The 12311-nt window shown below is 33.2% G+C and overlaps 2 protein-coding genes across 3 annotated transcripts; both read right to left on the bottom strand.

Moving 5' to 3' along the window:
- Positions 1-717: 717 nt before the first annotated feature.
- Positions 718-6191, bottom strand: LOC126770891 (uncharacterized). Its single transcript, XM_050490499.1, has 9 exons — positions 6015-6191; positions 4945-5067; positions 4753-4860; positions 4384-4538; positions 2892-3053; positions 2119-2225; positions 1660-1771; positions 1181-1311; positions 718-881 (listed from the first exon to the last, which is right to left on the bottom strand). Exons 1-9 carry the CDS (start codon positions 6177-6179, stop codon positions 718-720), a joined length of 1227 nt encoding a protein of 408 aa, XP_050346456.1. The 5' UTR covers positions 6180-6191.
- Positions 6192-7396: 1205 nt separating this feature from the next.
- LOC126770808 (26S proteasome non-ATPase regulatory subunit 12) lies at positions 7397-12118 on the bottom strand. Of its 2 annotated transcripts, none has more exons than XM_050490379.1 (9): positions 11985-12118; positions 11831-11898; positions 11634-11750; positions 11333-11445; positions 10824-11202; positions 10209-10432; positions 9739-9895; positions 9087-9250; positions 7397-7690 (listed from the first exon to the last, which is right to left on the bottom strand). In XM_050490379.1, the coding sequence occupies exons 2-9, from the start codon at positions 11888-11890 to the stop codon at positions 7552-7554; spliced, it is 1353 nt and encodes a 450-aa protein (XP_050346336.1). In that variant the 5' UTR covers positions 11891-11898; positions 11985-12118; the 3' UTR covers positions 7397-7551. The 2 variants fall into 2 exon arrangements, with proteins under 2 accessions (XP_050346336.1, XP_050346337.1); XM_050490380.1 differs by having other exon boundaries at positions 11831-11910; positions 11985-12099.
- Positions 12119-12311: the final 193 nt, after the last annotated feature.

The following is a 12311-nucleotide window of genomic DNA, read 5'->3' as shown; positions in this document are numbered from 1 at the left end:
GGAACTAGAATTGTTTCTTGAGCAATTATAATAATTAAAGTAAGCAACTCCAGTGATATGTACCATTATCTTAAAATGTCAAGACGACGCTATAATTTGCTAGTCCATATTTGAGTCATAGTATAAAATATAACTATTCTGTATAAAGTGTAACGCTAAATATACTTAATATTTCACGCTAAATTGTGTTTTTATTGTTTATACCTTACATATAATAATGTTACACATAAATATACAATCCCTTAGATGTAAGAGAGCTTAATATTTGCATCGCACAATCTCGGTTCCCTTTCAACAAGTTCTTAACCGAGGGTTGAACTCACAGGACCCTTGGGACATGCGCATTCGAGTCCTTGCGTTGATGACTACCGAAAAGTCGCAAAGTAAAATATGTCTTATCTGATTACATGCATAAAATCTGATTGCTAGATTTTGTCGAGTCACAGTTCACTAATTTTAATATCGGCCATGTTTATAGGCTCCGCCCCTTTATCATCTTTAACTATATATATGAAATAAAATATTTATCAACGCACAATTACTATTTGCTACAAGGCAATTTTATAAAAGGCCAAGTTATAATTTGTGTAAAATAATCATAACCTGTATATTGTCTATGGTAATAAAGTAAATAATGAAGGTTGAATTCCCTCTGCCTGGAATAGATTTAAAACATATTGATGGACAATAATGATAAGCCACTTTATATTTATAATTTTATTTTTGCGTATTATTGTACTGCCATTCCACACAAGCTTTTCCTTTAACGCCGTTTACTTCGACGTTGCTCCATCTCTCGTAGAACTTCGCCTCTCTATCCTTTCCAATGTAAAACATATCTTCATCGAATACTTGAACTCGTACGGCGTATGATTGACCTCCTAGGATTATGATTTAAATGCGAATGTCATCAATCAAATAATGTTCATAAATAAAACATAAATTGGTTCTTAAAAACTTTATAGTGCGCGCTTTGTTTTCGCCTTTGTATGAAAACATTGCTACACTGAAAGAACTTTTACATTAACAAGGTAAGCATTATAAAGCATAAATTCAACAATGAAAAACCGGTCATTTCAAGCTATCTAATACAATATTCCAATGGGATAAATAGTAATTCTAAATATTCTTTTTACTTTAACAATTTAGTAGAAATAAAACATAATATAAATTCTCATACCAGCTTTAAATTGAAAACCATAATCCTTGGGAAGAATTTGATTTTCTCCGTGTTGGTAAAGATGGAAATCGGATGAGTACACAGGAACTACACTCTGATCTGCCTTCGTACATAAATATCCAATGGTAAGGCTGGAAAAAAGATTATATACATAGGTATTAGGTATATATGCAATGACACTTAATTTTGCTTACAAATATTTTTTTGTATAAAAGTTAGTTTGAAGATGTAGAGCTAATCTGTAAGAACAAAGTTGAAGCTCACTCACGTTTCTCAATTTCAAAAAGTGATATGCAACATTAAAAATAATAATATTTATAACATTTCGCATTATTCACGAGTGAGATACGTAATGAGTTCTTACGGAATAGCACAGTTGGTCGGCGATGTATAAACAAAACAATGAATTCAACCGTTTAGATTGAATTAGCAAGAATTAAGATGTAATTTGCTCTTTTATTTAAAAAAAAAAAACTTACTGTGACATTATAGCGGGTTGCGAAACACTACCAATAGCCATGCAATCGCCGTTCTGCAGGAACATGAAATGATAAACGTAGCGATGAAAGTTGCGCCAATCCCGTAAAGGTCCTGTTAAAAGAATTATATTCTTCAAATACGAGTATCGCGTCTTTAACGATTGAAGATCTATAGTTAGGTGGTGCCAACGTAAATATTTTTTATAATATTAGTAGGCGAACTGGCAAATAGTATCAGCTGATAATAAATGGTCACCACTAATCATTGAAATCGGCACTGTAAGAAATATTAACTATTCCCTACATCGCCAATGCGTCACCAACATTTTACTTTTATGTAATTACACAAGTTTTTTTTTCAGATTCTGATTAATATTATCTATATCTAATGATGGAGGAAAATAATATAATATAATAGTAATTTATATATATATATATAGTAAATAATATAATAATTACCAAAACTCCTATCCCTGACACAGGGCACGGTCATATTGTATGTTTTGTCTTCAACTGTCACGGTCCCGGTAATGGATCCCATTTGCTCATAATGCGTTTGATGAAGTCTGAGAAGTCATATTCAATCAAAATGATACCGATATTATTTTACCATCGCCATTTTGTAATACAAACGTGTGAGACTTGTGGAAGTCTCCAGAACATCTCTCAGTCACTAAGTGTCCCCAGATAATAATAAATACTTAATTATTTAAACTGACCAAATTCTTATTATCTCTGTTTGGTATAGAATTAAAACATGGAATTTACGTCTTTCGAAAAATCTCTATAAGCCAGTTTCGAGTAAAATAGTGGTAAATAAAGTTTATTAACATCATTCTAATCATTGTGATACCGCCTATTAACGAAGCATTCATCTCATGTTCAACCATGAAGGAACACCTGCGTGAGAAAACCTGCAAGTGTCTGATTTCACTAAAATACTGGTAAATTTGTATCTACAACACCGCATTGGAGCAGCGAGGTGGAATAACTTCCAAACCTCCTCGTCAAAAGGAATTAGCCCAGCGATGGGACATTCAAAGGTTGTTACTTTACTACTTTAATTCATCTTATTAGAACGTTGCATCTCGATAATTTTATCAAAGCAGCAAAATAAAACATAAGGTTTTATTATAAATAACATAACTTTAGTACTTGGAAATTGACACGACCTAGACATATGAATTTTCTTTGTTTCATACTAAGTTTGTATTAATTAGCAATGACCATACTTCTTAACAAGTTTAAAATAGTCACTCGACCAAGGTTCCCTCGCCATGTCGTCAGCTACACTGTATGGGGACATCTGCGTGTCATACTCGAATGGCGCCCACTGCGCGCTCCATGTGAGGTCGGCTGACACTTTTACCGATTTATTGACGTCACTTCTTGACCTAATATTAAAAAATAAATAAATAATATTGTTTCAATTAATAAAAACTATTTTTTGTAGCAATACTAACAAAAGTGGTTTGAAAAAAATAATCGTGTAGAATGATACTGGTAAGAAATTATATTTAAGTGAAGAATACATAAAAAAGCGAAATTATTTATGAAAACCTATAGCATAGTATAGTCTATAATAAGTTGTATAATTTTTTTACTCAGTGTTTTAGTTCATATCAATATACACCGACCCTTTCTAGGGCGGATTTTAACAATTCACTATCCATAAATAGTTGTATTTAACAGGATCCCGTTTCTTGATTCGTATTAAAAGATAGAATAATTTAATTAATGTATCAAAATAATTTTATCCACTTAGATTTACACTAAATTAGACATTAAACAGTGCTATCATGATACTATTGAGTGGACAGATATCTTTGGCCACAATTATCTCTTAATTACGAAATCAGTTTATGTAATTGAAGCATTGCTTTTATACGATAATACCTATGTTCTAAGCAAAAAACGATCTATTAATAACACTATTGTAAATTAAGATTATTTTTTTATAATACCAATTAAATCCCGCCAAATGAATTGCCGCTTTCAGCTAAATACCCAAAAAAATATTTATTTCTAAGTCATTTTCGAAGAGCATCGTCACTATAAAAATTGTTATTTAAGAGAACAAACAAGGATAATATAATATATAATATGATTAAACGCTACAGTATTTATCATAAATTAATCGTTTATAAAAATACAAAGTGAATTCCTACTTTATAATAGTCGTTTTATTAATACGAAAGTTTGTCCATTGGGTTATTATTTCACGCAAAAACGTAGCAACGGATCAGCGTGATTTATCGCTTATATAGATTTATATACTCGTACATAATGGGACGGATTGGCATAGGCTTAACCCTTCACAAAGTCCCCTTCACCGCAAAAGATTTTTATAGGGTTTTTACCAATGGACGGTGTGACTTATGAAGAAGGTGTATAATTCATTAAAGAGTTTTGTGTACATTTGTTAGTATTGTTGAAGATGTCGGAAAAAACATGCCAACTGGGAGTTCTATTGGCTTATCAGCACACCAAACCAATAGAGTTATATTGCGATATAAACATTAATGTAAGCCCTTATTGTACACCTGCGAAGCTGGGACGGGTAACTGGTATACGACTAAATGTAAAATGCGAATTGTAAAAAATATACTCAATTAACTTATATATGCATATATTCACCTAACTAGGAAATAAAACAAATTGAGAAAAAAATAAAACATGCATCAAGCCTTAAGCCTAAAAAATGTCTTTTAGGCAATTACTAACTTCATTTCTCCGTTGTAGGATAGCTTCCAAGTACGCATAGGTATAAAGTTTTTAATTTTAATTCCTTGGACGCTATAATCATCCTCATCCTCCTTTGTTTGTTGCACATATGTATCTGGAAGTCTAGGTGACAGTAGAAGGTCCTCATTCTTAAACTACAAAAAAATAAAAAAAGATGTGGCTACTCATGAATACGGCTACAAATTATCTCATTATATTGTATGACTTTATTCTTTATCAACGTTCACAACTATCACTCAGACCTAAATACCAATTGTTTATAGAAAATTGATAGAATTAAAAATAAAATCTCGATCTAGAAATACAAGAAATAATTGTATACGTTCCAAAACGCTTAGCAGTACGTACCTTTAAATATAAGAAAGAATCGCAAATTCGATTTGGTCTTCTAGCTAATCCACAAATTATTACGTCTCCATTTTCAGAAATTCCATTAAAGTAAACGCCATCTATTCCCTAAACGAAGTAATTAAATGGTTATTTAAATATTTCATAATCTGTATCTGTAACGGTCAATAAATTTAATATTTTTGAATATACCTTCGTATGATCGTCCAATTTGTATTTCTGCTCTAGTTTAACGTCATTTTCTTGGACATGTACAACTCCGTCAGGACTACGACCTGATTCTATGGCTAAAAGTCTCTTCAAATATATGATTACCTAAAATTAATAAATATTACTAGTATGCTACCTAAATATAAATGGCCACTTTAGCCCTAGGCACTAGCATTATATGTATAAAGCAGTTCTTGTACCGTCAAAGCTCCGCTAACTGCGGGTCCTAAGAAGAATAAAGTTATATACATTTAGAAAATGTTAATTTTTATATATATAAATCAAACCAAAAAAGTCACAATTTATTTTTTTATAATTGGTGTGGTGGAAACATGACAATTGAACAACTATACAGTAACAACACGGTTCAAAGACATTTTGTTTATGTTAAGATCAGTACGTTTAAATAGAAAAGACACAACGGTTTTGTTAAAGTGTAACACATATTACCATTGCCCTTATAATTAAGCGTAAAACTTGTGATAGGTAATAGAAAGTTGTACTTCACATCGTAAAACGGCCGGTATACCGTTGCTAATGAACTATCATAGTGTGTTATTAACTTATTACAATGCCCGTTAATGCCAATAGCCAATGCCTACAGACTCGCGAGCGTATAGGTATAGGGTCCGTTCACACAGACCGGCTCGGAGAGGAGAGCAGATTTTTATCACGTTGGAAACAGTGTTTTGAGTGATTGTAGTAAAGTTTATTTTTGCATTTGCACCTTTTTTGTCATTAAAAATGCCTGAACGCGCTTCGTGTGAAGTAATAAAAGGAGCCGACCGGCTCCGCTTGCGTGCTCTTTCTCGCTCGCACCCGCTTTCAGATCTCTTCCAGCCGGTCGATGTGAAATAGTTGGCGGCTCCGCTCCGGCCAATTCCAAGCGTATACGACCCGGTCTGTGTGAAAAGAAAAAAGCAGGCCGATGCTCTCCGAGCCGGTCTGTGTGAACGGACCCTTAGAATGAAGTAAAACACCCCACCGTCTAACGTTATAGATTCACTTAGCAATATTACACACAAATAATAATTCACTTGACAGGTAATTACCTGTTTCGCTGTAAGAAAAGAGTACATAAATACAAATTTAAACCAGTAAGTTTTGTTTTGTTGTTGATAAATACCCAATATTGCCGGTTTATACTTCATATTAATAAACCTAAAAATGAACACGACACCCACTGATATTAACAGCGACGTTAAACACGCCAACATTTTGAGCAATAAAAATTCAATAATATATCCTAGCAATTACACATGTAATTTCTTAGTTACTACTAAAGTGTTTGATAAAGATTATTATTTTGTGTAATGAATTTTGAAACATTATCTTATCACTCTTCGAACGGCTTACTTGCATTCGTCTGATTTTTATAAATTAAACTAATCTTCTAATAAGTAAAAACTAAAACAATATGACTTATTTGATAAGAAGCACATCGCAACTTGTTTTATTGATTACAGAGACTATGTCTAATCGGAGATTTTTAATTTTACAGTAATGCCATAACACGAGAATTCGTACCTCGCAGATTTCTTCTAAAAAAATAATTGATATATTTTTTATTGAAAGTTAACAAGTGTAACTTAATAATAAAATGTTAAATACAAAATAATAAACAAAGTTATTTACAATCATTATCAATAGCAAATATAAATGTAACAAAACGGCGTTACCTATATCGAAATCAACCTCCGGACTAAGGCTCAGAACTCACAAAGCTGTTTTCACCGCGCCCGCAGCGGTTGCGGGTCCACGGCTTCTGTAGAATGCAGATGTGTAGGTATGTAAAAAATTTAATGCATTACACGTGGTGTTTTACCCCCACAACGTGTGCAATACAAAAAAGTTTGCGGGTCCCACTGCACCGGCGAAAAACTAGTAGAATCACGCGGATCGCGGTCACCCGCAGCTTCGGCTGGCTTCAACCGCGCGCTTTGTGATTAGTTAGCGGGCGGCGTGTATACAGAAAACTGAAGCCATATCGTATAACCACTCGTCTTGTGATAACCGCAACCGCGACATCCGCGTTAACCGAGCAGAACTGCGGTCTTGACTTTAGAAATAAAACAGCTGTTCCGTCAACGCACGGGTGAAAACCGCTCCGTGAGTTCTTAGCCTAAGCCGTTTACACGGGCTGCATAATGTTGCCTGAATCAAGTCAGTAAAAACGTGTCCCTTCATTTACTTCGCGCACAAAAAAGGGCTATTACAACAACAACAACTAGAAATATTGAATAATCTGTGGTATTCATTATGAATTAGCAAAATAAATTGCGTTATGAATGTCTGATAAGATGATATCGAAACGTTTGAAACAAAATTAAAATAGACATAAGTAGTTATGCGGAATAGTATGGTATTATACTTTATTTTATATATTCACTACTTCTTCGATTGGAAAAGGGTATAGAGACAATAACACTATTAATAAGAATTGAAAACCAAATTTATTTATTTCGTATTTATTTTAATACCAATTTTGAACATATTAAATTGAAAATATTTCTGTAACATGTTTAAAATCAATGAAATCTTACAGGCTCTTTTAGTATAAGATGTATATATTATAGTAGGTATGTAGGTCTATTCTGCTGTAGCTAACAAATGCTTGTGTACACACTCTTCTTTGTTGATTAAATGTGTTGTTTTGTTGACGAGCTGCATCAGAGTGTTCAGATTACTGGACCATTCGTTCAATCGGTCAGAGGCATCCATGTTCAATCTAAAAAAACAATTATATTATTTAAAACATATTACGATTAATTCATTTTTATTTCTGTTATGTACGTGTATAGGGTGACATTATAATAATAATGTCCTCCAGGCCGATTTCGGCCACGGCGGCCAATCTCAAAATAGATTAGCCAAATGCGCACTAAGTGTGTGCGCAAACACAGGTGTTCTCTCTCTTTCCTCACTCTCATAATCCGATAGGACGGCAATCCGACACGACCGGAAAGAGTTCAGGCGCAGGACCAACGGCTTTCAGTGCTTTCCGAGGCACGGGAGTGTATACACTTCCAACTTCCAGACTCCGGGATGCTACTGAGAATTTTCTGACAGAAAAACCCAATAACTTTTTATTGGTCTGACCTGGGAATTGAACCCATGACCTCCGGGTCTATGGCCTTACATTAAGCCACTAGATCAACGAGGCAATCAGGGTAACATTATATTGACTGTATTTTTAATCTATATATTTGCAATAAACCAGTGCATTGAAAAGTGCCGTTTGATTCGCTCATATTAACAATTTCATAGTTAAATTCTTAAGCAGATTAACATTTAATAAGTTTAAAAATTGAAGACTAATGTGTACAGTACCACGCATTATTTGTTGTTGTTTGTTGTTAAATGTTCCTCGGAAGAGCAAAGGAAACCAAAAATCAGATGTACGAGATAAAGGCGAATCACGCTAATCTCTAGCAAATCTCTAACAAAGGTCGTTCACACGGAGCAAACATTTTTAGTTGGATTTGCTTTTTCCGTATGCAACATCAGCTTGGGTTTGTTTGTTTAATAAGTTTCCTCTACTTATATTGCAATTACAATATAGTGAGATAATTAAGATTTTAAGGCAGCTGTCTACAAAATCGTGGAGATTGACTTTCCTCTAGCCACTGAGCAAGACTCGTGCTTGTGAGCTGACTTCGCAATGAGTCGGCATTTCGTATTGTTATATTTGTTAACACTATGAACAAGTCGTACTCATTTTAATCATATGAGTTATTTATTTATATCACCAATTTAGGTAACTCTGTTTACTTCGAACGCTACGACGTAGCTTTTTTACACGGCTATCACTACATATTATAAGACAAAGTCCCTCCCGTCGCGTCTGTTTGTCTGTCTGTCTGAACGCGATTAACTCAAAAACTATCGAACAGATCTTTATATGGTTTACAAAACGGACGCACGAAGTTATTTATGAAGTACGTGTATAATTCACTGAGGTTGTGTGTAAATTAAGTAAAATATGACGATGATTGTTGAAGACGTTGGAAGAATCTTGCCTTGCTTGAAATGGGAGCTTTACTTATTATAGAGACTTGGGAGGAACTCATTCTACCTGTGTGGTGTCGGAAGGGTAGCTAGTTCCGCTATAAATGTTTGAATACCTGAAGTGGACAACGCCAGCGGGCCGGTCTATCTTGGCGCGCACCACCCCGCTCACGACGAGCTGACTCAACGCCGCCTCCGTCTCTGTCACACTCAGACCAAGCAGCTCGCTCATCCGCTGCAGCGTGATGCGCGTGTAGTACATTGACATTATACGGATATTCTGTTGACAACGATTTTATTAAATAGTATTAAACTACAATAGTGTTTTATATTAAAGGAAATAATAAATATTTAAATTTGATTAATGATTAATACTATAAAAGGTTAAGATGCAACTGGCGCCGCATACAAGATAAAAAAGTAACCTAGCGATGTAAAATTTGCAGTTTCGATCCTAACCCCTTGTTCTATTGTCTTCCCCGCTGCTAACATAAACTGCACGCTTAATTTTAGGGGTAAATAGAAATATAAGCAATTCCTTAAAAAAAGGGTACTACTAGGATATATAAAAAATATATATATGGTAATCTAAACACAAAGGCCAAGATGGCCCCTTTTACTTTTTACTTTTGTATGTCAATATTCAGTTTTCTATATTTACATTACACAACAAAAAACAAAATAAAATTATTTTTATAGGAAAACAATGTCACAATATAAACATATATATAACACACCAAATTTCATCCAAAAATTTTTATCACTTACATGTTCAACTACCCTATTCTTCAGGTCATTCCAGCGTTCTTGTCCTTTCTCATCACTGGTATTGAAGTATGGTGTTTTTCTCAGCATCTTCTCATATGATGAGCAGAGAGTACTCCATCTTATTATCTCAGGATTTATGAACAGCCCCAATAGTTGTCTGCAACAATGAAGTATCAAATAATTATGAACTGTTTAAATCCTTAAAAAAAAATCTTGTATGGTAATATTACAACTGGCATAAAAATTATAAGGCTAAAAAAATAATAATAAAAATTATAAAACTAGTCAAGCTAGTTTTACCCGCACAAGTTAAATTGATAAAATATTTGAGGTATGTATTTTATATATATATATATATATATATATATATATATATTTACTATTAGTATTATAGATAAAATATTTGTAAAAAACAGATCTGTTTTCATTATTAAAAAGACTAGATTTTAATAATAAATATATTATCTTACTTGTATTCAGGTAATTTATCCAAGTCCTTGTCCTCGTTTAGTCTGTGTGTAAGATCAGCCTGTTCATTATCATATGGAGCTAATATGAGAAAGACAACACTGCCAATGAGTGCATCGGAACCGCCAGATTGTCCCAGAGCACGGAAGTGACGACAAACTGATAAATACTGTCCATTATGTTGATCCACTGCTATCATTATTCTATAGAACTTTTCCTTTAGTTCCTGTAAAACAATATAATCTGTACCTAATCTGTGTCCTTTTGGTACAAAATAAAAGTATAAGCCAGTACACATTGTGCTACATTGAATAATTATTATGAGGAAACTATATCAATTGTATTTGCAGTCTAACCTCCAATTTTTGAAATGCTGATCTAAGTCATATTAACAAATTTGCCTTTGAAGTGACTGTTTATTGGTAGATGGTACCGAATAACACATACATACATACATGACAAAAAAGCATCAAGTATTACAAGTTACTTACTTGGATCAGTATTTCAGTACATTAATGTTATTTATAAACAGCAAATTCCAATGAAGAGATTCGTTTACAGAGACTATAGATAAATAAATAAAAAATAATAGAAACATTCATAATAATTCTACTTACTAGAGTATTATCTTCTTCAAAGAACTTAGTATTGATTTTCTTAGATATAATTTGAGTCCGAACATAATCTTTGATGGCTAGACACAATCTCATCTGTTCTAAAATCAGTTCAACTTTTTCTCTCTTGTCCATAGACCCGTAAGTCTCCACTTGCAACTCCTGGATGATCTTAGCAGCTTCAGCGACATTATCTTCTTCTTCTCTTATTTTAGCAAGAATGTGAGTGAGTCTGGCTCTCTCAACCTCTACATAGATTTTACCCTCAGTTATAGTTCTTAGTGTCTCTATAAGCTTTATTTTTGTTTCCTTGTCTGGTGTTTTATCTACATAGGTACAACATTCCTGCACCATTTTAACTACTGCCTGTTTTAATTGTGATCTATAATAAATTAAGAACATTGTCAATAATATTCATGTGTCATGGTGTTTACCAATATTATTTTATTATCACCATTTAGTTAATGATTTTCTATAAAAGATTTAAATGTTACAATAAATTTTGTATTTACCTTCTTTTAGACAAGAGGACTACATGATCATTGAGAGCAGACCAGTTTTTGGCCTCATAGCAGATTTGAACAATGGATACCAAGATTCTTGCGGTGGAAGCCATATCTGCACCCTAATAATTAATAATAAAAACACATTTTATAATAAATAAGTAATAAAAGAATGCTGTTCTTGAATTATTATAAGCCACAAAGACTAGTAAATAAGAAATTTTCTACACAAAGTTATCGTAACAACAATGAAAGATAAAAGCGTCAGTCTTGCGAAACAAGAAAAAATAAGTTAAGGAAGTATGCTTACTGTTCTCGTTTGTTTTTCAAGAGCGAGCAACTGATCTATAGCCTCTTGAACCCTTCCACTTGAGGCCCATGATTTCCATAGGGGTATTTTTTCATCACAAGTGGCGCTATAATCCACCTAAAAATAAATGGTGTAAATTTATAGTTGTCTATTAATTTTAAACTTACTTAGTAAATAAGCCTTTATATACAACTTACTTCCATTTTAACTATTTTGCCGCTAGCATCCAAGCTCCCTATATCGCCGTTTGAAGTCATGTTGCTTTCTAAAAAGCACGCTAATTGTTAAATTAAAGGTATATAAAGGTATCGTCCACTATTACTACTAAATTTATCTTGAAGTTTTACTTACTGAATAGTTATTATTTTTGTATTTTAATATGACTAGTAGAATAACAATGTTAATTCTCAATGCTGTGTAATTTCTTGTAAATGCAATATCACTACGAGTGACAGAAAACGAAGTGACAACTTGACAAGTGTCAAAAATATTCAACGACAATGGTTATGTTAGAAACAGAGTTCCCAACCGTATCGTAATCGTACAAGTACGATAATTTCATACCTATGTACGATGTACGAAAGCAAACTACTATCGTACGTGGATTGTGCGATAATTTCCATTATGATGTAAAATTTGATAATAACACAAACCAATAACAGTTTTTACTGTCAGCGC

This window comes from Nymphalis io, chromosome 9 (genome assembly GCF_905147045.1).
Source record: "Nymphalis io chromosome 9, ilAglIoxx1.1, whole genome shotgun sequence".
Taxonomy (NCBI): Eukaryota; Metazoa; Arthropoda; class Insecta; order Lepidoptera; family Nymphalidae; genus Nymphalis; species Nymphalis io.
Note: the sequence above shows the minus strand (reverse complement) of the source record. Positions and strands in the feature narration are given on the sequence as shown.